The following is a 25,482-nucleotide window of genomic DNA, read 5'->3' on the forward strand; positions in this document are numbered from 1 at the left end:
ACTTCCCTCTGAGAGGCAATTCTAGCGTTAAGCTCGTCCAGCTTGTTTTTGATTGCTTGAACGTTTGCCAGGAGTATGCTGGGGAGAGGAAACTTGAATCCACGTAGTTTTATTCTCACCTGCAGACCGCCATGTTTTCCTCGCTGCTTCGATCGACGGCTGCTCCCGGATGGTCACGGGATCTGATGGGAGAAGTCTGACCTTGTGGATTTACTTCGAAGGGTGGCACGGTAAATACATGAATAGGATGGGAATAGAGGGATACAAACCCCAGAAGTGTAGAAGATTTTAGTTCAGACGGGCAGCATGGTCGGGCACAGACTTGGAGGGCCGAAGGACCTGTTCTTCTGCTGTACTTTTCTTTGTTCTTTGTGTTCTTTGGTAGCACAGTTGTTAGCACTGTTGCTTCACAGCGCCAGGGTCCCAGGTTCAATTTCCGGCTTGGGTCGCTGTCTGTGTGGAGTCTGCACATTCTCCCCGTGTCTGTGTGGGATTCCTCCGGGTGCTCCGGTTTCCTCCCACAAGTCCCAAAAGACGTGTCGTTAGGTGAATTGGACATTCTGAATTCTCCCTCTGTGTACCCGAACAGGCGCCGGAATGCGGCGACGAGGGGCTTTTCACAGTAATTTCATTGCAGTGTTAATGTAAGCCTACTTGTGACAATAAAGATTATTATTAAGAAAGACTTCCATTATGCAATGCTTTTCCAGACCACCGGACGTCGCAAAGTGCTTTACACTCAATGAAGTACAGAGCAGTAGTCACTGTTACAATATGGGTTAAGAGGCTGCTAATTTGCACTCTATAAATTCTCTCAAACAGCCACCTGATAATGACCAGATAATCTGTTTTGTTATTATGTTGAATGAGGAACAAATATTGGCCGGGACATTGGGGAAAAGCTCCCCTGTTCCTCTTTAAAAACAGTGCCTTGGAACCTTTTACATCCACCCAAACAGGCAGATGGCGTCTTGGTTTAACGTCTCATCTCTGATGGTGCAGCACTCCCTCAGTTCTGCACTGGAGTGTCAGCCGTACTGAAGTGCTGACGTCGGCCTTGAACCCGGAATTTTGTTGAACGGCAAGTTGCTACCAATTGATCCAAGCCTGACACGCCGTTTAGCATCTTTAACCTAGAAACAGGGGTGATCAGGGTAGTTGACCAAAGAGATGAATATGAAGAAGGATCTTACGGCATGAAGAAGTGTATATTCATGGAAGATTGTAGGGCCCAGCAGCTGAAGGTACAGGTGCTGCTGCTGGTGGAGTGATTGGTTGAGGGCAGATGCCAGGGGAATTGGGAGACCAGGTGCTACAGGACTAAAGGATATTTTAGCCATCGAGTAGGGGTGAGTCCATGGAAGGACATAAACACTAGAATGAGTTTTAATTTTGCCTTCCATTCCTTTGAATGCCGCAATGAAGTCTCACATCTTGCTGCTAAGAGATCTCCAAGCAATTTGGTTTCATCTCTCTGGCCACTTTCCCAAACTGAATTCCAAAAAAGCCAGGTTTATTGAACATGTGAGTCCCAGCCTGTATCTGGCATCTTTCTTGGACAAGGAAAAAACCTAATTTGACGAGAGGTTCCTCTTTCTCCTCTGGCCTCTGATCATGCCCTGTCACATTTATTATCTTTATATGGTCAGGGCTCCTGTCAATAATTGAAGGCATATTTGACTCGAATCAAATTAGAGGTAACAAAGTATTGTAGATCGTGCAATACCCAGTGCTCCTATACTTTGCTTTCTCATTCTACACTCCAAATATGTGCTTCCTCCTTTCAACATGCAAACACGCACAGTGCTGTTTTGAAAGCAAGATTCATTGCACAGCTCCAACACACTTTTTCCTCAAGATCTCTATGCTGTGGAATTTATCTCTCAGTCTTTTCCTCTTCAAGCTTGGCATCAACTAATTACTTCCCGATTTGCCTTGTATTTTCAACCTTTGTCTCAACCTTCGAGCCTTTTGGATTCTCTAAACATTTTTAAAATGGGTCCCACTGTGTTTATAGATTGTCCTAATTTTGTTACCTCTAATTTAATTTATTTAGTCAGATCAGGCTTCTGTTTATTAACTTTTCTTTTGTTTATAACTTTAATTCTGTGAATAAGTGGATTATGATATTTTAATTGGAACACCCACTATCTCTGGGATTTTATTTGTCATCTAGCCTTTTGAGACGGCTCTTTTTTTTATCCAGATAAGTTCAATTCCCAATTTAGGTGATATAAGAAAGAATATTGTTCTCTATCTCTCCCTCTGTAAAATCGAGACTCACGAATAGTGCTGTTCCTAGAACTACTAACTTAAGACTGAGAACCATATCCCACATTTTCAGGGCCGCTAGGAATTGGCCTGGATTTCACTGGATCATGTCATATAAAAGTTCACTTTCAGTGAAATGGACCTAATCTAGAAGGAGTGGCTGGCTATCATGCAAGTTGCTGAATATAACTGGAAACAAACAGTGATTTTATTTTTTTCTGAAATCGCAACTGAGACAGTTTACTGAAGACATTTAAAAAAAATACTGCTTCCTGAAATAATACCTCTGGATTATAATGCACTCCACCCATGCAAACTTAATACTAATTGCTGTTTTCAGTCCCCATCACAAACTCCATCCCCGCTACCTGGCAAACTTCTGAGGCGGAACCAAACAGTCGCAACCTGGGTGTTGTATTTGTTGCTGAGATGAGAATTTCCGACCACCTATCCATAATATCACTAAAACAACCTTTTTCCAAAGCTGAAACATAGCCCTGCAGTCTCGGCACATCTGGGTCTGAAACCCTCATCCATTCCTTTATTACTTCAAAACTTGATTATTCCAACACAATCCTGGCCGCTTCTGATTTTTAGAATTCTCAGCCTTGTTTCCATGGCTTTGTTCCTCCCTATCTCTGTAGCCCCCCCCCCCCTCCTGCCTTACAATCGTTTCTCCAACTCTGGCAACTCGTGCATCCCTGATTTTGAATTGCTCTGCTCTTGGCAGTTGTCTCTTCAGCTGCTACCTTCTGAATGTCCTACCTAAAACCCTCCCTCCATCTTTTCCTTCCTCTATGGCGTTTCCTTAAATCTATCCCTTTGACTAAGCTTTTATCCATTGGCCATAATACCTCTGCATGCCTTGTGTCAGATATTGTTTGAAAAGCTGCACATGCTAGTCCGCTGGATGTTTTAGGGTTTTATAAATATAATTTAGGGGCACGGTATCACAGTGGTTAGCACTGCTGCCTCACAGTGCCAGGGACCCGGGTTCAATTCCAGCCTCTGGTGACTGAGGAGTTTCCACGTTCGCCCCATGTCTGTGTGGGTTTCCTCCCGGTGCCCCGGCTTCTTTCCCCAGTCCAAAGATGTGCAGGTTAGATGGATTGGCCATGTAAATTGCCCTTAGTGTCCAGGGATGTGCAGGTTAGGTATTACGGGGATAGGGTGGGGAAGTAAGCCAAGGTAGGGTGCTCTTTCAGAGGGCTGGTGCAGACTCGATGGGCCGAATGCACTGTAGGAATTCTATGGTTCTAAAAAAAGTTGCCTTTACAATTTTTTGACAAATTTCTTCAAGTGTCACAATGTGTACATAAATTTCCTCAATATAATATGATCAGGAAAAGAGCAAGTGTTTGATCATTTGGGTTTATGCCAAAAGCACACAAACATTGTAACTTCCTCTGGTCATCTGTCTTTTGCCCATTCATGAAAAGTGATTGTTGCTCATCAGGTTAGTTCTAAACAGATTAACAATGCAAAGTTTTAACATTGCAAGTCAGATATGCCGTTTCATTATGCACACCTAATCTTATTAATACAAATGATAAGAATACATTTTGAGTTGTATAATTTCTTGCAATTTCCCGGTGACATCAACGTCGAAACTTTACATTTTGGTGAATAACGGAAAGGAGGAAATGAGCAATGCATGGTTACCAGATTGGTTAATGGAAAATGTGACAATTTAAATATTAGATCTTTTGCTTGTTGAGCAATTCTTGTTATACTCCTAAGCTCGTCATAACTTCAGACCTCATTTCGCATGCAATATCTCCCTGTTCAGGAAATCTATAAATGCACTGATAGAGGCTGATATTGACCCATTCTGTTAGTTGTTGGTGAAATTTAGTGGTTTTAGTCATAGTATCTATTTTCTAGCTGTGGTATTATAATACAATATTTAAAAGCTTTACTTATCTTCCCATTTCTTCCTTTAGGCAGTTGCAAGGACAAAGAAAAACCCTTAAGCCCCTCTGTCGTCCTTGAGAATTTGAGACATACCCTGACAGATTACCAGAGCAGGCTAGAAGACACATCTAATGAGGTAACACTTGCACCGTTTGGTGCCTAAGATACAGCCCTTGGCCTGCAGCAGTGTGTGCTACCCACTCATTACAAAGGTCATGGGAGATTTCAGTGACCACGGGGAGTCCAGGATTGACAGCTTTGCAGATGCCTATGGTGTCTGAGGAAACAACATAAAATGTGGCCTTAGTGTTTAATCCAAGAAAAGCAAAGATTATTACAGGACCACACCATCAATTTAGAAAACCTTTTAAGAACCTCTCACTGGATTCTGATGCTTATGTAGTGGAATAGGGTGCAGAAGAAATATTTTAATGGTTCATTGTCCATTTGCTCAACAGGCTGTGCACATGATTGTTACTGCTTGTTTAAGAATAGAATATCTAATGCTTCGCATTCTCTGTAAATACTTATTGTTAAACGACAGTTCCTGCATTAGGATGTAAAATGACCAACTGTCATTCTGAAGGTTGTTAATCAAGCAGCTCAAAATGCTGCGTTCGTTGTGTCTGTGCCTTTGTGTCGAAAAGTAAAAGGAAGGTATTTTTAATCCATGTGAGAATTTCGAGGGGTATTGCAACAACTGAGAAAATAATTACATTTCTAATTGCTCCAGAAGCCTTCTGATCCGCCCGCATCAGGGCCGTGGAGTAGTATAGTGAATACTTTATGAAAATTCTACCGAGGCCGAAATGAAAGGCTTCAAAGTAACGAGGGACATGTAACCCACGGTGAACTGTTACCAATGAAGATAAATGTCACATGATCCCAGCAGCGCAGAGGGATTGACACAGCCGGTTTTGGCTCAGAAATATTCTTCGTTGTGAAACAGTGCCAGAGTTAGCAGAGAGGAGACTAGGAGGGTGGCTCTAGTGAAAGCAGAAGGGAATAGTTTGACAGAAAGAAGAATGAACTGTCAGAGAAAATAAATCGCAAGCTGTGGCGTCTAACTGATGATCTGCCACTCGATATCCAAGTACGGCGGCATGTGACTGACCCCACAGTTATGTCACAGCAAAGCAGGGACTGACTCGTATTGCAGTTGGATTTTTAAAAAAATGCTGATGTCCGGTATTATTCCAACTGATGCATTTCCTTTTAAAAAGAAAATAGCTTTTTGAATATTTTTGATTGTTTTTGCATTACCCAACAGGGATAATTTTAACTTTGATGGTTGTGTAAAACAAGTGAAGTTGGATGGGCCACCCACTGTATCCACTCTCACTGTTGCTTTCCATTGAGCTTAATGTCCAAACTGCACCAGTCCGTTATATTGGTTGGGTTTTGCTTTAGCTTCAGTGACGTATTTCCCAACTCCAGCGGAATGGCAGAGCATTACTTCTGGTTGCTGGTGATAAACCTGTTAGAGTTCTTTGAAGAGATAACAAATAGGTTAGACCAAGGCGAGCCAATGGATGTTAAGGCCAAAAGGCCTTTGATAAGGTGACTCACGGGAGACTGCTGAGTAAAATAAGGGCCCATGGTATTCGAGGCAAGGTACTAACATGGATTGACGATTGGCTGTCAGGCAGAAGGCAGAGAGTTGGGATAAAAGGTTCTTTTTCGGAATGGCAACCGGTGACGAGTGGTGTCCCGCAGGGTTCAGTGTTGGGGCCACAGCTGTTCTCGTTATATGTTAACGATCTAGATGACTGGACTGGGGGCATTCTGGCTAAGTTTGCCGATGATACAAAGATTGGTGGAGGGGCAGGTAGTATTAAGGAGGTGGGGAGGCTGCAGAAAGATTTAGACAGTTTAGGAGAGTGGTCCAAGAAATGGCAAATGAAATTCAACGTGGGCAAGTGCGAGGTCTTGCACTTTGGAAAAAAGAATAGAGGCATGGACTATTTTCTAAACGGTGACAAAATTCATAATGCTGAAATGCAAAGGGACTTGGGAGTCCTAGTCCGGTATTCTCTAAAGGTAAACTTGCAGGTTGAGTCCGTAATTAAGAAAGCAAATGCAATGTTGTCATTCATCTCAAGAGGCTTGGAGTAGAAAAGCAGGGATGTACTTCTGAAGCTTTATAAAGCATTAGTTAGGCCCCATTTAGAATACTGTGAGCAATTTTGGGCCCCACACCTCAGGAAGGACATACTGGCACTGGAGCGGGTCTAGCGGAGATTCACACGGATGATCCCAGGAATGGTAGGCCTAACATCCGATGAACGTCTGAGGATCCTGGGATTATATTCATTGGAGTTTAGGAGGTTGAGGGGAGACCTGATAGAAACTTACAAGATAATGAATGGCTTAGATAGGGTGGACTTAGGGAAGTTGTTTCCATTAGCAGGGGAGACTAGGACCCGGGGGCACAGCCTTAGAATAAAAGGGAGTCACTTTAGAACAGGGATGAGGAGAAATTTCTTCAGCCAGAGAGTGGTGGGTCTGTGGAATTCATTGCCACAGAGGGCGGTGGAGGCCAGGACGTTGAGTGTCTTTAAGACAGAAGTTGATAAATTCTTGATTTCTCGAGGAATTAAGGGCTATGGAGAGAGAGTGGGTAAATGGAGTTGAAATCAGCATGATTGAATGGTGGAGTGGACTTGATGGGCCGAATGGCCTTCCGCTCCTGTATCTTATGGTCTTATGGTCTAATCAATACCATACTAAGGACACACTCTGGACACAGCACAATTGAAGTCCAGACAATTCTTATCTCCCTCTATGTGACCTGTTTATCTTTCTCTTGCGCCACCACAGTTCTCCCCTTTGACATACTGTATTATACAAGTGCCAGTTTGGCAACAAAAGTCCTGTCTGATTTTCTGCACATGGGCGATAGTTAATGGCTGGCAGCAAGACGTGTTGCTATTTGAGATCTAAACAATAACATTTGTGGCCATTCTTGTCCCTGTGAGTTTGCATCATCTCAACATCTGCAGGATTGCAAAACTGGAAGCAATGAGATTAGTAGAGCTCCTAAAAATAGCTCTCACCATGCAATCTCCAAGCCTGTTCAAGGAGGAAGAGACACTGAAGAGCAAAGACTTTATGCTTGCAGTCTGAGCGTTCATAATTGCTGAAACATTTGGCTTCATGCTTTTGCCATGGAAAATTCTGCTGAGAATACCTTTGGGCATTCCCCACTCTTCATGGTGTTTTGATTCCATGCTTAGCCACAGCACGTGTACAGGTTGTAGTGTCCTACACCTTAAACAACACATTCGCAAGCACACTCCCAAACAGAGACTTTGATTTTGTAAAGCATTGTCCTTTGAAAAGTAAATTGTGATACCCCTCAGCTGAGCTATTTAAGAACATAAGAACGAGGAACAGGAGTAGGCCATCTGGCCCCTCGAGCCTGCTCCGCCATTCAATGAGATCATGGCTGATCTTTGTGGACTCAGCTCCACTCTCCGGCCCGTACACCATATCCCCGAATCCCTTTATTCTTTAGAAAGGTATCTATCTTTTTCTTAAAAACATTTAAAGAAGGAGCCTCAACTGCTTCACTGGGCAAGGAATTCCAGAGATTCACAACCCTTTGGGTGAAGAGGTTCCTCCTAAACTCGGTCCTAAATCTACTTCCCCTTATTTGAGGCTATGCCCCCTAGTTCTGCTTTCCCCGACCAGTGGAAACAACCTGCCCGCATCTATCCCCTTCATAATTTTATATGTTTCAATAAGATCCCCCCGCATCCTTCTAAACTCCAATGAGTACAGTCCCAGTCTACTCAACCTCTCGTCATAATCTAATCCCCTCAACTCTGGGATCAACCGAGTGAATCTCCTCTGCACTCCCTCCAGTGCCAATATGTCCTTTCTCGGGTAAGGAGACCAAAACTGAACACAATACTCCAGATGTGGCCTCACCAACACCTTATATAATTGCAGCATAACCTCCCTAGTCTTGAATTCCATCCCTCTAGCAATGAAAGACAAAACTCGATTAGCCTTCTTAATCACCTGTTGCACCTGCACACCAACTTTTTGCGACTCGTGCACCAGCACACCCAGGTCCCTCTGCACGGCAGCATGTTTTAACATCTTACCGTTTAAATAATAATCCATTCTGCTGTTATTCTTTCCAAAATGGATAGCCTCACACTTGGCAACATTGAATTCCATTTAGCTCTCCAGTCCGCCACGTCAACACAAACACCTCAAAATAAACATGGTACATATCAACATCCTGCAGGTTACCATACTGTGGCTACCAGAGCAGATCAAAGTCTAGGAATCATACGGCGTGTAACTCGCCTCCTGACTCCACCCAAAGTCTGTCCACCATCTATCTACCATAAGACAGAAGAGCAGAATTAGGCCACTCGGCCCATCGAGTCTGCTCTGCCATTCAATCATGGCTGATATTTTTTCACTCTCCTGCCTTCTCCCCATAACCCCTGATCCCCTTATTTATCAAGAACCGATCTATCTCTGTTTTAAAGGCACTCAGTGATGTGGCCTCCACAGCCTTCTGCGGCAAAGAGTTCCACCGATTCACCACCCTCTGGCTGAAGAAATTCCTCCTCATCTCTGTTTTAAAGGATCGTCCCTTTAATCTGAGATGGTGTCCTCTGGTTATAGTTTTTCTTACAAGTGGAAACATCCTCTCCATGTCCACTCTATCCAGGCCTCGCTGTATCCTTTAAGTTTCAATAAGATTCCCCCCCCCCCTCATCCTTCTAAACTCCGAGTACAGACCCAGAGTCTTCAACCATTCCTCATACGACAAGATCTTCATTCCAGGGAGCACTCTTGTGAACCTCCTCTGGACCCTTTCCAAGGCCTGCACTTCCTTCCTTAGATAGGGGACCCAAAACTGCCCAAAATACTCCAAATGGGGTCTGACCAGAGCCTTATACAGCCTCAGAAGTACATCCCTGGTCTTGTATCCTAGCCCTCTTGACATGAATGCTAACATTGCATTTGCCTTCTTAACTGCCAACTGAACCTGCACGTTAACCTTGAGAGAATCGTGAACAAGGACTCCCAAGTCCCTTTGTGTTTCTGATTTCCTAAGCATTTCCCCATTTAGTAAATAGTCTATGCCTAAAGTCCTCTTTCCAAAGTGCATAACCTCACACTTTTCCACATTGTATTTCATTTGCCACTTCATTGCCCACTCTACTAGCCTGTCCAAATCCTCTGCAGCTCCCTTGCTTCCTCAATAGTACCTTCCCCTCTACAGATCTTTGTATTATCTGCAAACTTAGCAACAGTGCCTTCAGTACCTTCTTCTAGATCATTAATGTATATTGTGAAAAGTTGTGGTCTCAGCACAGACCCCTGAGGCACACCACTAGTCACTGGCTGCCATCCTGAAAAAGACCCCTTTATCCCCACTCTCTGCTTTCTGCCTGTCAGCCAATCCTCTATCCATGCCAGGATCTTACTCTTAACACCATGGGCTCTTCACTTATTTAACAGTCTCCTATGCGGCACCTTGTTAAAGGCCTTCTGGAAATCTAAATAAATCACGTCCACTGGTTCTCCTTTGTCTAACTTCCTTGTTACCTCCTCAAAGAACTCAGATTTGTCAGATACGACCTCCCTTTGACGAAGCCGTTTTGACTCAGTCCTATTTTACCATGCACTTCCAAATACTTTGCAATCTCATCTTTAATAACAGACTCTAACATCTTACCAATGACCAAAGTCAGGCTAACTGGCCTATAATTTCCCGTCTTCTGTCGCCCTCCCTTCTTTTACAGGGGTGTTACATTAGCCACTTTCCAGTCCACTGGGACCCTTCCTGTCTCCAGTGATTCCTGAAAGATCATTATAGGAAGGATGTGGAAGCATTGGAAAGGGTGCAAAGGAGATTTACCAGGATGCTGCCTGGTTTGCAGGATAGGTCTTATGAGGAAAGGTTGAGGGAGCTAGAGCTTTTCTCTTTGGAGCGGAGGAGGATGAGAGGCGACTTAATGGAGGTTTATAAGATAATGAGGGGGATAGATAGAGTGGACGTTCAGAGACTATTTCCTCGGGTGGATGTAGCTGTTACAAGGGGGCATAACTATAAGATTCAGGGTGGGAGATATAGGAGGGATGTCCGAGGTAGGTTCTTTACTCGAGAATGGTTAGGGTGTGGAATGGACTGCCTGCTGTGATAGTGGAGTCGGACACTTTAGGAACTTTCAAGCGGTTATTGGATAGGCACATTGAGCACACCAGAATGATGGAGTGGGATAGCTTGATCTTGATTTCGGACAATGCTCGGCACAACATCGAGGGCCGAAGGGCCTGTTCTGTGCTGTAATGTTCTCTGTTCTATCATCACCAATGCCTCCACAGTCTCCTCAGCTATCTCTTTAGGACCCTGGGGTGTAGTCCATCCTGTCCAGGTGACTTATCCACCTTCAGACCTTTCAATTTCCCCAGAACCTTCTCCTTAGTGATGGCCACTGCACTCACTTCTGCCCCCTGGTTCTCTTGGAGCTCTGGCATCCCACTGGTGTCTTCCACCGTGAAGACTGATGCAAAGTGACTATTCAGTTCCTCTGCCATTTCTTTGTTTCCTATTATTACTTCTCCAGCCATGTTTTCCACTGGTCCAATGTCTATTTTTGCCTCTCGCTTACCTTTTATATATTGAAAGAAACTCTTCCTATCTTCTTTTATATTACTAGCTAGCTTGCACTCCTATTTCATCTTCTCCTCCCTTATTGAATTGTTGTTGTCCTCTGCTCTCTTTTAAATGATTCCCAATCCTCTGGTTTCCCACTAATCCTCGCAGTTTGTATGCTTTTTCTTTTGCTTTTATGCTGTCCTTGACTTCCCTCGTCAACCATGGATGCCTTTTCCTGCCCTTAGCATGTTTCCTCCTCCTTGGGATGAATTTCTGTTGTGCCTCCCGAATAACCCCCCAAAACTCCTGCCATTGCTGTTCCACTGTCTTCCCTGCTAGGCTCCTTTTCCAATCAACTCTGGCCAGCTCCTCCATCGTGTCTTTGTAGTTATCCTTATTTAATTGTAATGCCGTTACATCTGATTCCAGCTTCTCCCTCTCAAACTGCAGGGTAAATCTATCTTATTCTGGTCACTGCTCCCTAAGGGTTCCTTCACCTTAAGATCCTTAATCAAATGCCTCATTACACATCACCAAATCCAGAATTTCCTGATTCCTAGTGGGCTCTGCCACAAGCTGCTCCAAAAAAAATCTCTTAAACATTCCACAAATTCCTTTTCTTGGGATCCACTATCAACCTGATTTTCCCAGTCCACAGGCACATTGAAGTCGCCCATGATTATTGTAATATTGCCTTTTTTACAAGCCTTTTCTATCTCCTGATTTATTATCTGCCCCACATCCTGACTACTGCTAGGGGACCTGTACATTACTCCCATCAGGGTCTTTTTACCTTTGCGATTCCTCAACTCTACCCACAGAGATTCTCTGCCTTCTGGTCCTAAATTGCTCCTTGCTATCGATTTAGCTTCATTCCTTACTAACAATGCAACCCCGCCCCCTTTGCCCATCTGCCTGTCCTTTCGATAGGACACATATCCTTGCATATTTAGATGCCAGCCCTGATCCCCTTGCAGCCACGTCTCTGTGATGCCCACAACATCGTACCGGCCAATTTCAATGTGCGCAGCAAGCTCATTTACCTTGTTCCGTATACTGCGCGCATTTAGGTACAACGCCCTCAGTCCTGCACCTCCCTTCTCACACTTGTCACCTTTTTTGTTCTGCCTGAGGGTGATGTTCTATTATTTTTGTTCTCTATTTCCCCTTCAGTTCTGACACCTTCTAAGCTCACGCTCTGGTTCCCACCCCCCTGCCATATTAGTTTAAAGCCTCCCCAAGTGACACTAGCAAACCTCCCAGCCAGGATATTGGTGCCCCTCGAGTTTAGATGCAACCCATCCTTCTTGGATAGGTTGCACCTGCCCCGGAAGAGATCCCAATAATCCAGAAATCTGAAACCCTCCCTCTTGCACCACCAGTTTATTCACGTGTTTAGCTGCACTATCCTCCTATTTCTAGCCTCACTGTCATGTGGCACAGGGAGTAATCCTGAGATTACAACCCTAGACGTCCTGCTTCTTAGTTTACTGCCTCACTCCCTGAACTCCTTCTGCAGGACCTGATCACTCTTCCTGCCTATGCCATTCGGAGTGTGATGGAATACTCTCCACTTGCCTGGATGAGTGCAGCTCCAAAAACACTCTACAAGCTCAACATCATCCAGGACAAAGCAGCCCCGCTTGATTGCTTCTCCTTCCACAAGCATGTAATCCCTCCACCACCGATTAACAGTGGCAGCCATGTGTACCATCTACAAGATGCACTGCAGTATCTCACCAAGGTTCCTTAGACATCACCTTCCAAGCCCACAACCACTACCATCTAGAAGGACAAGAGCAGCAGATACCTGGGAACCCCAACACCTGGAGGTTCCCCTCCAAGTCACTCACCACCCTGACTTGGAAATATATCTCCATTCCTTCACGGTCGCTGGGGCAACATCTTGGAACACTGGCCCCCCTGCCCCCCTCCGCATAGCATGGTAGATGCACCTGCGTCACAATACCTGCAGCGGTTCAAAAAGCCAGCTCAGCACCACCTTCTGAAGGGCAACTAGGGATGGGCAATAAATGCTGGCCTAACCAGCGACACCCACATCCTGTAAATGAATTTTTAAAAATACAGTTTATTCATTTCTCTCGCCCCCCCCCCCCCATTTAATCCCCAAACACCCCTCCCCCCTCCTCCTTCCCCCCCCCCCCCCCCCAAACAATTTGTCAAACAGTCATGAAAACAATCTCCGCTGCACCTTAAAACCCCTCCTCCGACCCCCTAAGAGCGAACTCTATCTTCTCCAGCCGAAAAAATTCCGACAAATCCCCCAACCCGCTGCGACCCCCAGCGGCACTGCCAACCTCCAGTTCAATCATATCCATTGATGGGAGAAAGGAAAAGGCCTCGACAATGGCTCCCTTGTCCTCCTGCGACCCCGGCACCTCCAACACCCCAGAAATCGCCACTAGTGGGCACGGCGCCATCTTGACACCCACAATCACCGACAAGCTCTCAAACACCGCCTCCCAAAAGCTGTCCAGCTTTGCACACTCCCAGAACATGTGAGCATGGTTGGCCAGCCCCCTCCCTCACCTGTCGCATACATCCTCTACTACTGAGAAAAATCCACTGGTCTGGATCATGTGAATCCTATGTACCACACTATAAGTCTCATCCACACACGAGGAGGTTGAGATGATCTGAGGCGATATTTCACTCCAAACCCCCCACCCCATCTCGATCCCCAACTCTTCCTCCTACTTCCGCTTTATCCCTTCCACTGGCGCTGTCCCCTTCTCCCCCAACCACCCAGAAATATCTCTCCACCCCCCCCCACTCGTCCGGGACCAACAACTTCTCTAGCAGCATATTCTCTGGCAAAAACGATGGCAGTTCCTTCCGCCCAAAATCATGTACCTGCCAGTGTCTAAACTCTCTCCCTTTCGGTAACTCAAATCTCTCCTGCGCCTCCTCCAGCCCTGCAAACCTGCCCTCTACAATCTGGTTTCTTACCCCCTATACCTTCTTTTCCTCCCCCCCCCCCCGCTCCCCCGGAATAAACCTTTGGTTCCCAAATATTTGGGTCAATACTGACATATGCCCTACTTTAAAGTGCCTCCTCAACTGGTTCCAAATCTTAATTTAAGACTCTAGGGCAGCACGGTAGCATTGTGGATAGCACAATTGCTTCACAGCTCCAGGGTCCCAGGTTCGATTCCGGCTTGGGTCACTGTCTGTGCGGAGTCTGCACATCCTCCCCGTGTGTGCGTGGATTTCCTCTGTGTGCTCCGGTTTCCTCCCACAGTCCAAAGATGTGCAGGTTAGGTGGATTGGCCATGATAAATTGCCCTTAGTGTTGGGTGGGGTTACTGGGTTATGGGGATAGGGTGGCGGTGTTGACCTTGGGTAGGGTGCTCTTTCCAAGAGCCGGTGCAGACTCGATGGGCCGAATGGCCTCCTTCTGCACTGTAAATTCTATGACATCTATGACCATGGGGCTGCTCAATATCTCCCCAGGAAATGTTGCCAGGGCCCTCAGACCCGAGCTCCTACAAGTGTCCTCCTCCACCTTGCTCACTTATTTGCCTCTTGCTCATGTATTTGCTTTGTTTGGCCCCTTGTTCCGCACTGTAACCAATCACTGTCGATGTACATTTGTCAATGTTCTCTGTTGATTATTCTTTTGTCTACTATGTACGTACTGTGTACGTTCCCTTGGCCACAGAAAAATACTTTTCACTGTACTTCAGTACCTGTGGCAGTAAATCAAATCAAACATGAACCCAGTCTGACCACCTTCCCCCCCCCCCACCACTGTTTCCCCTTCTCTGCATTCGCTGCCCAATAGTAATGCAACAGGTTTGGGAGCTCTGCAGCAAGGCCCGACTGACCCTCGGCGTCTTGCCTGCGCAAACATACTCCAAAATCAGTTTATCACGTCCAGAAAATCCCTTTTGTCAGGAAAATTGGCTGGGATTGAAAAATAAATAAAAAACGTAGCAACACATTCATCTTTACCGTCCCCGCCAGCGACAGATACAGGGCGTCCCACCTTTTCAGCTCCCCTCGAACCCCCATCAGATTCCACTTACGCAGAGTTGCCCAGTCATGCACCACCTGAATCCCCAGAGACTAAAACCTAACACTGGCCACCTTCAATAGCAAGGCCACAAAATCCATACATCTCTCCAGGGCATTCATCGGGAAGACCTCTTTCCCAACATTCAATTTATACCCAGAAAATGCCCCAAATTTCCCCAAGTCTATAATGCTCCTCAGAATTTCCAATGGATTCACCGCATACAGCAATAAATGTTCAGCGTATAAAGACACCCTATGCTCGCTTTTCTCCACACCCCCCCCCCCCACTCCCACTCTCTCAATTCCCTGCCACTCATTCGAAGCTCTGAGCACAATCGCCAAGGGCTCAATTGCCGACGCGAACAATAGTGGCGACAACGGGCATCTATGCCATGTCCCCCATACACCCTAAAATATGCCGAATTGCCATGGGGGAATACAAACAGTAGCCGTACCCAGGCCATGGACTGCGGCGCAAACCCAAACCTCCCAACGATCTCGAACAAGTACCACCGCTCCACCCGGTCAAAGGCCTTCTCCGTGTCCATCAGTACGATCACCTCCTGCTCTCTTCCCCGTAAAGGGATCATAACGACATTCACTAATCTCCTAATTTTACTAGACAACTGCCGCCCCTTCACAAACCCTGTCTGATTCTCCAAAATCACATCTGACCCCCCCCCCCCCCCCCCCCCCCCCGACCAATCCCCTCGCCAATCCTTTCCTGCCCGTATCCCATCGGATCCTTGTCCTTTTTCGCGTTCAATGAATTGATGCCAACAATGCCCCCCTTTCCAATGATTCATTAAACACGCTCAAAAGAAGAGGAGCCACCTCTGCCGAAAAATGTTTATAAAATTCTACCGGAAAGCTGTCCGGTGCCTTCCCCGACTGCATCATACCACATACTCCATTACCTCGTGCAGCCCCTTTGGGTCTCCCAATGCCTGACACTTACCGTCTTCCACCCTCGGGGACACTAACCCATCCAAGAACTTTCCTATGTCTGCCTCCTCCCCACTAGATTCAGCGCTATGGCGCCCCTGATAAAAGGCCTCAAAAACCTCATTTATATTCTCCGGCTCCGTCACCAACTCCCCTCCCCGCTGCCTTCGCCTCCACAATTTCCCTTGCCACTGCCTCGGCTTATGAGCTAGCAGGTGATTAGCCTTTCTCCCATACTCCTACTTCCCTCCTTGGCTGGCCCACCATTGTCAACCGTTCAAACTGCCCCTGCAATTTCTTTCTTTCCGCCATCAATTCCTTAGTTGGGCCACTGAGTACCTGAGATCCACATCGACAATAACGATCCCTGCCTCTCCTCCCTCTCAACTCTCTCTCTCTGGGTCTAGTATGAAATAACCCCCCCCCCCACCCCACCCCCGAACCACCACCTTCAATGCCTCCCAGAACATGGCTGCAGCGACCTCCCCATTTTGATTGAGCGGCATGTAGTTTTGTTTAAAATTTAGAGTACCCATTTCTCTTTTTCCAGTTAAGGTGCAATTCAGCGTGGCCAATTCACCTACCGTGCACATCTTTGGGTTGTGGCGGTGAAACCCACGCAGACACAGGGAGAATGTGCAAACTTCACACGGACAGTGACCCAGGGCTAGGATTCGAACCCAGGTCCTCAGTGCCGCAGCCTCAGTGCTATCCACTGCGCCACATGCCGCCCCCGGGTCCAGTTCTTAACCGTCAATGCCACCTTGTCACAAAAACGCTGCATCCAACCTCCACCTCCACCTCCGTCTCTGTGCCCGTCCGTCCTAAACCTCACATCCAAATAATGTGGCGCATGGTCCAAAATCACTGTACCTCCATACTTTGCCCCCACAACCCCCAACAGAACCGCCTTACCCATTATAAAAATAATCGATATGGGAGCATACCCAGTGAACATGTGAGAAGAAGGAATATTCCCTCCCTTCCAGGTGTCTAAACCTCCATGGGTTCCCCCACCCCCCAAACATTTGCTGCATAAACATCCCCAGCTCCCTCGCCACCCCCAACCTAGCCATTGAGTTGAAACTAGACCCATCCACCCTCGGCTCCAACACGCAATTAAAATCCCCCCCCCCCCATGATCAACTAGTGAGAATCCAAATCCACGATGGACACTGACCACTTCTTCATAAAGTCCACATTTTCCCGGTTGCGTACACATTCACTAACACCACCAATGCCCCCGCTAATACCCCACTCACTATCATAAAGCTATCCGCCTGCTCCCGCATCTCCCTGGCCACCATAAACACACTATTTTTACTGAACAGGGTCGCAACCCTGCTTGACTTCGAATCAAACCCCGAGTGGAATTTTTGCTACACCCAACTCTTCCTTAGCCGCATGTGATCCTTCACTCGTAGATCCGTTTCCTGCATGAAAATCACACCTGCGCTCTCTTTAGGTGCACGACCATCAGGGACCGTTTAATTTTACCAACGTACGTTTCATGTTACAATCCTCGCCAGGTCTTTCTACCCTCTCTCTTTACTAATGTCCGACGTCATCCCCTAACACAAACCCTGACCAAACATCTGTCGCCTCGCTATCCTGGGCCCATCCAAATTGGCTGCCCTCACCTAAAATCAACCAACCAACTATATCCCTCCCCCTCTCCTATCCACTCAGACTACCCACCGCACCCACCACCCCACACTGCTTCCGTTCACTGGCATATCCTGCTAGCATGGCGGCTCCCACCTGAATGCCGAAACTAAGGGCCCCACCTAAACCCTCTGACCTACCCATCTCCCCACTCTGCTGGCACCATAACGTCCCCTCTTCGACCTACCCCCCCATCCCCCACTTTGCACAAACCAAACAACCCATCTAACCCCCCTGTCCCATGTACATAACGCCTCATACAAATCACCCAAAATAATAAAACAACACCAGGAAAAAGCTCACAGACACACAGATATCAATTACAATCAAGAACCAGCGTAAACATAAACATAAACCGTACAAAAAGTACAACAGTTAGGGGCTGTTTAGCACAGGGCTAAATCGCTGGCTTTGAAAGCAGACCAAGGCAGCACGGTTCGATTCCCGACACAGCCTCCCTGAACAGGCGCCGGAATGTGGCGACTAGGGGCTTTTCACAGTAACTTCATTGAAGCCTACTTGTGACAATAAGCGATTTTCATTTCATTTCAGCCCCTTTCTTCGCCCTCCCCCAATCCATGCTCCTGAACATAGTCATTCGGGCGGCACGATGGCGCAGTGGTTAGCACTGCTGCCTTACAACGCTGAGAACCCGGGTTCGATCCCGGCCCTGGGTCACTGTCCGTGTGGAGTTTGAACATTCTCCCCATGTCTGTGTGGGTCTCACCCCCACAACCTAAAGATGTGCAGGGCAGGTGGATTGGCCACACTAAATTGCACCTTAATGTTTTTTTAAAACAAAGCAATTTGCTTCCTCCAGCTTCAAGAAATAATGCTCCCTGCCCTTAAAAGTTAACCAAAGTGTGGCCGGGTACGACACCCCATACCGAACCTTGCTCCAAAAGAGCGCTACCTTGGCACTACCTCAATCTTTTCTTTGTACGTGATCACTGCCCGAGGCTACTTCTCAGCCCTCTGCCTCTCCTTCAAGGACCAGTGGGCATGGTCCACCTCCAGGGCCTTGTCGAAGATCCTCTCCTCCACCAACTTCTCCAGCATCTTCACAACGTAGCCCGTAGCACTCGTTCCCTCTGACAGGCCCACGATACACACATTCTGCCGCCTAGGCCAATTTTCCTGACTACCCAACCTCTCACGCAAAACCTTACAGGGCTCACCCAGGATTAGTGTGCCCTTGGTGACCTAGGCCCCTTTCTTTGGAGATGCCTCCTTAAATCTCTTGTTCCTCCACCATCTTCTCTTACTTAGAGCTAAGGCCATAAATATAAGATTTGGTTTATTAATAACAATCAGAATTGAGGAGAAACCTTTTTACCCAGGGAGGGATAAGAATGAGCAACTTGGTACCACAGGGAGTTGTTGAGGTGGATAGCACAGAGACCGTTGAGCAGAAGCTAGGTAAACATGAAGAAAGGAATGGAAGGATGTGGTGATGGGGCTCAATGATGCCAGGTGGGAGGAGGATCAGCATAAATATTGTTGTTGACCTTTTGAGGCTGGACGGTCTGTTTCTGTATTGTACATTCTAACTTGGCCTAGGTTACTGTAACTCATGTGTTTGGCCATTCCCGTTGGCGACTGCCAGCCTGCCATACCTTTGTGAAAGAGTCTTTCCTTCCCTTCAGATTGCTGCGAGCTGGCTAACTGGACAGAAGACCATGCCTAGCTGCTAAATTTACATTATGCCTCTGGTCTTTGGTGATGAAATATCACCTGAAATCTTATTTTCAGTTTAAAATTAAAAAATGATTCATTTTTGGAAAAAGTGAACAAGCAAGTAAATTTTAGCATATATTTATGGCTGTGATTATTTGTACTGGTACACGAGGTGCGCTAACTACATGTGCAGTGTCAAGAATGTCAGCTGGCTGTAATAAAACGAATTGTTGGATTCATCCAGACAAACACAAAAGTTCAAATGACCTAATTTCAGGTTTGTGCAATCCTTAACCAATTTCAAGTTCTTGCATCGAATTTACCCATCATTTAGTAACTGTCGCCTTTTTAAAAATGTATTTACGGGATGCGGCTGTCGCTGGCTAGGCCAGCATTTATTGCCCATCCCTAGTTGTCCTTCAGTAGATGGTGGTGAGCTGCCTCCTTGAACTGCTACAGTCCCTGAGGTGTAGGTACACCCTCTGTGCTGTTAGGGAGGGAATGCCAGGATTTTGATCCTGCAGGAACGGCGATATATTTACCAGTCATGGTGGTGGGTGATTGGAGGGGCACCTCCAGATGGTGGGGTTCCCAGATATCTGCCGCTCTTATCCTTCTAGATGGTAGTGATTGTGGGTTTGGAATCTGCTGCTTAAGGAGCCTTGGCGAGTTCCTGCAGTATAACCTGTAGATGGTACATACTGTTCCACACTGTGGAATGGGTACCAATCAAGTGGGGCTTCTTTGTCCTGGATGGTGTTGAGCTTCCTGAGTGTTGTTGGAGCTGCACTCACCCAGGCAAGTGGAGAGCATTCCATCACACTCCTGACTTGTGTTTTGTAGATGGACAGACTATGGGGAAACAGGAGGTGAGTAAGCCTCTGACCTGCTCTTGTAGCCACAGTATTTATATGGCAAGTCCAAGCCAGTTTCTGATCAATGGTACCCCCAGGATGTTGATAGTGGGGGATTAAGCGATGTTAGCGCCATTCATTGTCATGGAGCGATGGTTAGATTCTCTATTATTGGAGATGGTCATTGCCTAATATTTATATGGCATGAATGTCACTGGCCCACTTGTCAGCCCACGCCTGGATATTGTCCAGGTCTTGCTGCATTTGGGCATTTTTAAATTTAAAAAAAATTTCATTTATGGGATGTTGGTGTCGCTGGTTAGGCCAGCATCTATATTGCCCATCCCTAGTTTCCCTTTGGAAGGTGGTGGTGAGTTGCCTTCGTGAACTGCTGCAGTCCCCGGGGTGTAGGTACACCCACAGTGCTGTTATGGGCGGAGTTCCAAGATTTTGCTGCAGCAACAGTGAAGGAACGGTGATATATTTATTATAATCTTTATTAGTGTCACAAGTAGGATTACATTAACACTGCAATGAAGTTACTGTGAAAATCCCCTCGTCGTCAAATTCCGGCGTCTGTTCGAGGGAGTACACAGAGGGAGAAGTCAGAATGTCCAATTCACCTAACGAGCATGTATTTCGAGACTTGTGGGGGAAAAAGCCGGATCACCCGGAGGAAATCCCGCAAACACTGGGAGAACGAGCAGACTCCGCACAGACAGTGACTCAAGCGGGGAATCAAACCCGAGCCCCTGGTGCTCTGAAGCAACAGTGCTAACCAGTGCTACCGTGCTGCCTGCATCCAAGTTTGGGGGGGGGGGGGGGGGAGTGACTTGGAGGGGAAACATCAGGTGTTGCATTTCCCAGGTATCTGCTGTTCTTGCTGGTCTGATTAAGTTTGCGGACGACACAAAGGTTGGTGGAATTGCGGATAGCGATGAGGACTGTCGGAGGATACAGCAGGATTTAGACCGTTTGGAGACTTGGGCGGAGAGATGGCAGATGGAGTTTAATCCGGACAAATGTGAGGTAATGCATTTTGGAAGGTCTAATGCAGGTAGGGAATATACAGTGAATGGTAGAACCCTCAAGAGTATTGAAAGTCAAAGAGATCTAGGAGTACAGGTCCACAGGTCACTGAAAGGGTCAACACACATGGAGAAGGTTGTCAAGAAGGCATACGGCACGCTTGCCTTCATTGGCCGGGGCATTGAGTATAAAAATTGGCAAGTCATGTTGCAGCTGTATAGAACCTTAGTTAGGCCACACTTGGAGTATAGTGTTCAATTCTGGTCGCCACACAATCAGAAGGATGTGGAGGCTTTAGAGAGGGTGCAGAAGAGATTTACCAGGATGTTGCCTGGTATGGAGGGCATTAGCTATGAGGAGCGGTTGAATAAACTCGGTTTGTTCTCACTGGAACGACGGAGGTTGAGGGGCGACCTGATAGAGGTCTACAAAATTATGAGGGGCATAGACAGAGTGGATAGTCAGAGGCTTTTCCCCAGGGTAGAGGGGTCAATTACTAGGGGGCATAGGTTTAAGGTGCAAGGTTTAGAGGAGATGTACGAGGGACGTTTTTTACACCAAGGGTAGTGGGTGCCTGGAACTCGCTGCCGGAGGAGGTGGTGGAAGCAGGGACGACAGTGATGTTTAAGGGGCACCTTGACAAATACATGAATAGGATGGGAATAGAAGGATACAGACCCCGGAAGTGCAGAAGATTTTAGTTTAGTCAGGCAGCATGGTCGGAGCAGGCTTGGAGGGCTGAAGGGCCTGTTCCTGTGCTGTACTTTTCTTTGTTCTTGTCCTTCTAGATGGTAGTGGACTTCTCCGTTATCTTAGGAGTCATGAATGGTGCTGAACATTGTGCAATCATCAGCCAACATCCCCATGTCTGACCTTGTGATGGAAGGAAGGTCATTGATGAAGCAGCTGAAGATGGTTGGGCCTAGGACAATGAACTCTGAAACTGGGGGGAATTAATTGTAACAAATTGTTGGTTTAAAAAAAAAATCAATCAAAAGAAGTATTTTCAATAAAATATTTAAGAAAAAAATCATTACTTCAAACAGAATTCAAACAATGACCCTGGGATTAAGAGTCCCATTATTTACCAATTGAACTACCCAAATTCTGTAGGAACTCCCTCCACAAAGTCTTAAAATGCTGTGGAAAAAATAGCATTCAAAAAGTTTTAATAACCTATTTATTTTGTGTATTTTCATGGCCTGATTTGTTATGGATTGAGACCAGTTATTTGGTAGTCTGTGTGAGGGGTTTAAATGCAGCCATTTCCCTTTCATAGGTCCTTGGTGCCTTTTCAAACACAGCGCAGAATGAGTCTGAGGCGTGAAGTGTCAGTCCACTTTCAGTTTCTGATTTTAAATTGTTTCAGAATCCAGGTAATTGCCCATCCTGCTGCTGACTGACTGGAAAGACATCAGAAGCATTTCCACGTGGGCCAGTGGCCGCAGGGCGCCCGTGGGCCAGAGGCCGCCGTGGGCCAGTAGCCGCAGTGCGCCCGTGCAACTATTCCTGATCCCTTTCCAGTCAGCAACAGTATTCCGTGAACGTTTCTAGTCACCAATATTCCAACCAGCTCGAGTGGGAAACTTGCAACTCCGAGAGATTATTAATTGGGACTCTGTTCCTTGAATTTCTTACTGGAGTGGAAGCTTCATTAATTTACACTTGTTTCGGAAATAAAAACAGATTTTTTTTCTCTGAGGGAGTTTGAAATGATTTAACCTGAAACTCCCTCTGGGGGTAACTTAGTTATGGATCTCTAGGGTATTGGTCAGTGAAAGTTTAAAATCTCCTTTTTTTTTTTTTCATTCGTTCGTGGGGTGTGGCGTTGCTGGCTGGGCCAGCATTTATTGCCCATTCCTAGTTGCCTTTAAGAAGGTGTGGTGAGCTGCCTTTTTGAACTGTTGCTGCCCATGTGGTGTAGGTACATCTGAAGGGTGCTGTTAGGGAAAGAGTTCCAGAATATTGACCCAGTGACAGTGAGGAAAAGGTGATATAGTTCCTAGTCAGAATGGTATGTGGTTTCATAGAATCCCTACAGTGCAGAAGGAGGCCATTCAGCCTGTCGAGTCTGCACCGACCCTTCGAATGAGCACTCTACTCTTGCCCTCTTCCCCCTATCCATGTTACCCCATAACCTAACCCACACATCCCTAGACGCTACGGGGCAATTTATCATGGCTAATCCACCTAACCTGCACATCTTTGGACTGTGAGGAAACCGGAGCACCCGGAGGAAACCCACGTAGACATGGGGAGAACGTGCAGACTCCACACAGACAGAACTTCCATGTGGTGGTGTTCCCATGTGTCTGTTGCCCTTGTATTTATAATCTTTATTGGCGTCACAAGTAGGCTTTCTAACTGATCAAGATCATTGGTTTGGAAGGTGCTGTTGAAGAAGCCTTGGTGAGTTGCAGCAGTGCATCTTACAGATAATGCACACTGCTACCACTATGAGTCAGTGGTGGAGGGAGTGAATGTTTGTCGAAGGGATGCCAATCAAACAGGCTGCTTTTGTCCTTGATGATAATCTGCTTCTTCAGTGTTGTTGAAGCTGTGCTTATTCAGACATCACACTACTGACCTGTGTCTTATAGATGGTGGACAAACTTTAGGGAGTCAACAGGTGAGGTCGTCTCCACATAATTCCAAGCCTCTGATCTGGCCTTGTAGCCACAGTAATAAAAAACTGGCCCAGTTCCATTTCTGGTCCGTGGTGACCCCATTATTTTGATGATGGGAGATTCGATGATGGTAATGCCATTGAATACTAAGGGAAGATGGTCATTGCCTGGCACTTATGTGGCAAGTAATATTTGCTCCACATATCAGTCAAATCTGGATGTATATAGGCACGGACTGGTTCAGTATCTGAAGAATTGTGCTTGATGCAGAACCCTTGGAACATGGTGCAGTCATCCATGAACATCTCCACTGACCTTATGATGGAGGGAAGATCATTGATGAAGCAGCTGCAGATGGATGGGCCAAGGTCATTATCCTAAGGAACGCCAGTAGCGATGTCCTGGGACTGAGATGATTGACCTCCAACAACCGCAACCATCTTCCTTTTTGCAAAGTATGACTCCAACCAGCGGAGTGTATTCTCCTGATACCCATTGATTCCAATTTTCTAGGGCTCCTTGATGCTGCACTTAGTCAAATTGTACCATGATGTCAAGGCAGTGACTGTCTCCTCATCTCTGGAATTCAGCTTTGTTTTTCCATGTTTGGATCAAGGCTGCAATGAAGTCTGGAGTTGAGTGGCTCTGGCAGACCCTAAGCTGAGCGCCGGTGAGAGTTTTTGCTGAGTAAGTGTTGCTTGATCGCACTGTCAACGACACATTCATCGCTTTGCTGATGATGGAGAGTATATTGATGGGGTGGAAATTGACAGGGTTGCATTTGTAGGTGAAAATATTCACGAATAGACCTTTGAGTGAGCAAAGAAGCGATTTATTCATTTTCAGAATTCTGGGAGAAAGGCCTTTGACCCCCATGGACTGCAGCACCCTTTCTCGCCTGAATTGAGGTTGCACTGAGTTAATATACAGAAGGGAAGCGGAATTAGTTTGCATTTGCATTTACATATACCCAATCAATTCTGTTTGCGTCACAAATCCATAACTTGCATCTTCAATGCCATAAATGGCTACAAGTTAGCTCCTATAGCCTCGAATTTGTAGTTTGCATTAGCCGATAAATTCATTACATAGATAACGGTTACATATAGCCACGTTGAATAAGTCCTTCCCCATTCCTTGCTAGTTCCTTAATTTGGGGCCCCTTTCTCCGGTCCGTTAGCTAAGTAGCTAACAATACCGACATTGGGCAAGTTTGCTAACGGCTAATTGTCTCTCCGGATGCAGCTTGTGTGTCACTTGTTTTGCACAAAGCTTTACTTACTTCAGTAGCAGACACTGATAACATAGGGTCAAGAACATTGACAGAGCCCATTTTATATCAGGCGGCATCCATGTTGTATCTTCTGTAGTCCTTTCGGAATTCTACCTCTTCAGACTACCTCTTCACATTTGCTGTGATTTTTGTGTATAGGTAGTACCTGGGTAACTTTCCACGTTGTCGGATAGATGCCAGTGTTGTAGCTGTACTGGAATAGCTTGGCTAGGGAAGCAGTAAGTTCTGGAGCACAAGTCTTCAGGACTATTGCTGAAATATTGCTAGGGCCCACAGTCCTTGCAGAATCCAGTGCCTGCAGTCCTTTCTTTTTTAAAAAAAAAAAAAATTCAGAGTACCCAATTCATTTTTTCCAATTAAGGGGCAATTTAGTGTGGCCAATTCACCCATCCTGCACATCTTTGGGTTGTGGGGGCAAAATCCACGCAAACACGAGCAGAATGTGCCAACTGCACATGGACAGTGACCCAGGGCTGGGATCGAACCTGGGACCACGGTGCCGTGAGGCAGCGAGGCTAACCACTAAGCCACCGGGCT

General features: G+C 46.4%; 1 protein-coding gene across 3 annotated transcripts in view; it reads left to right on the plus strand.

The window, feature by feature from the left end:
• Nucleotides 1–25,482, plus strand: part of ccdc171 (coiled-coil domain containing 171) — a 298,637-nt gene that overhangs the window by 70,914 nt on the left and 202,241 nt on the right. For all 3 annotated transcript variants that reach the window (XM_072517495.1, XM_072517496.1, XM_072517494.1), the window contains exon 11: nt 4,215–4,321. In XM_072517495.1, the coding sequence (XP_072373596.1) occupies nt 4,215–4,321 (107 nt within the window). The remainder of the gene's footprint in view (nt 1–4,214; nt 4,322–25,482) is intronic.

The sequence above is a fragment of the Scyliorhinus torazame genome, chromosome 9, assembly GCF_047496885.1.
Source record: "Scyliorhinus torazame isolate Kashiwa2021f chromosome 9, sScyTor2.1, whole genome shotgun sequence".
Taxonomy (NCBI): domain Eukaryota; kingdom Metazoa; phylum Chordata; class Chondrichthyes; order Carcharhiniformes; family Scyliorhinidae; genus Scyliorhinus; species Scyliorhinus torazame.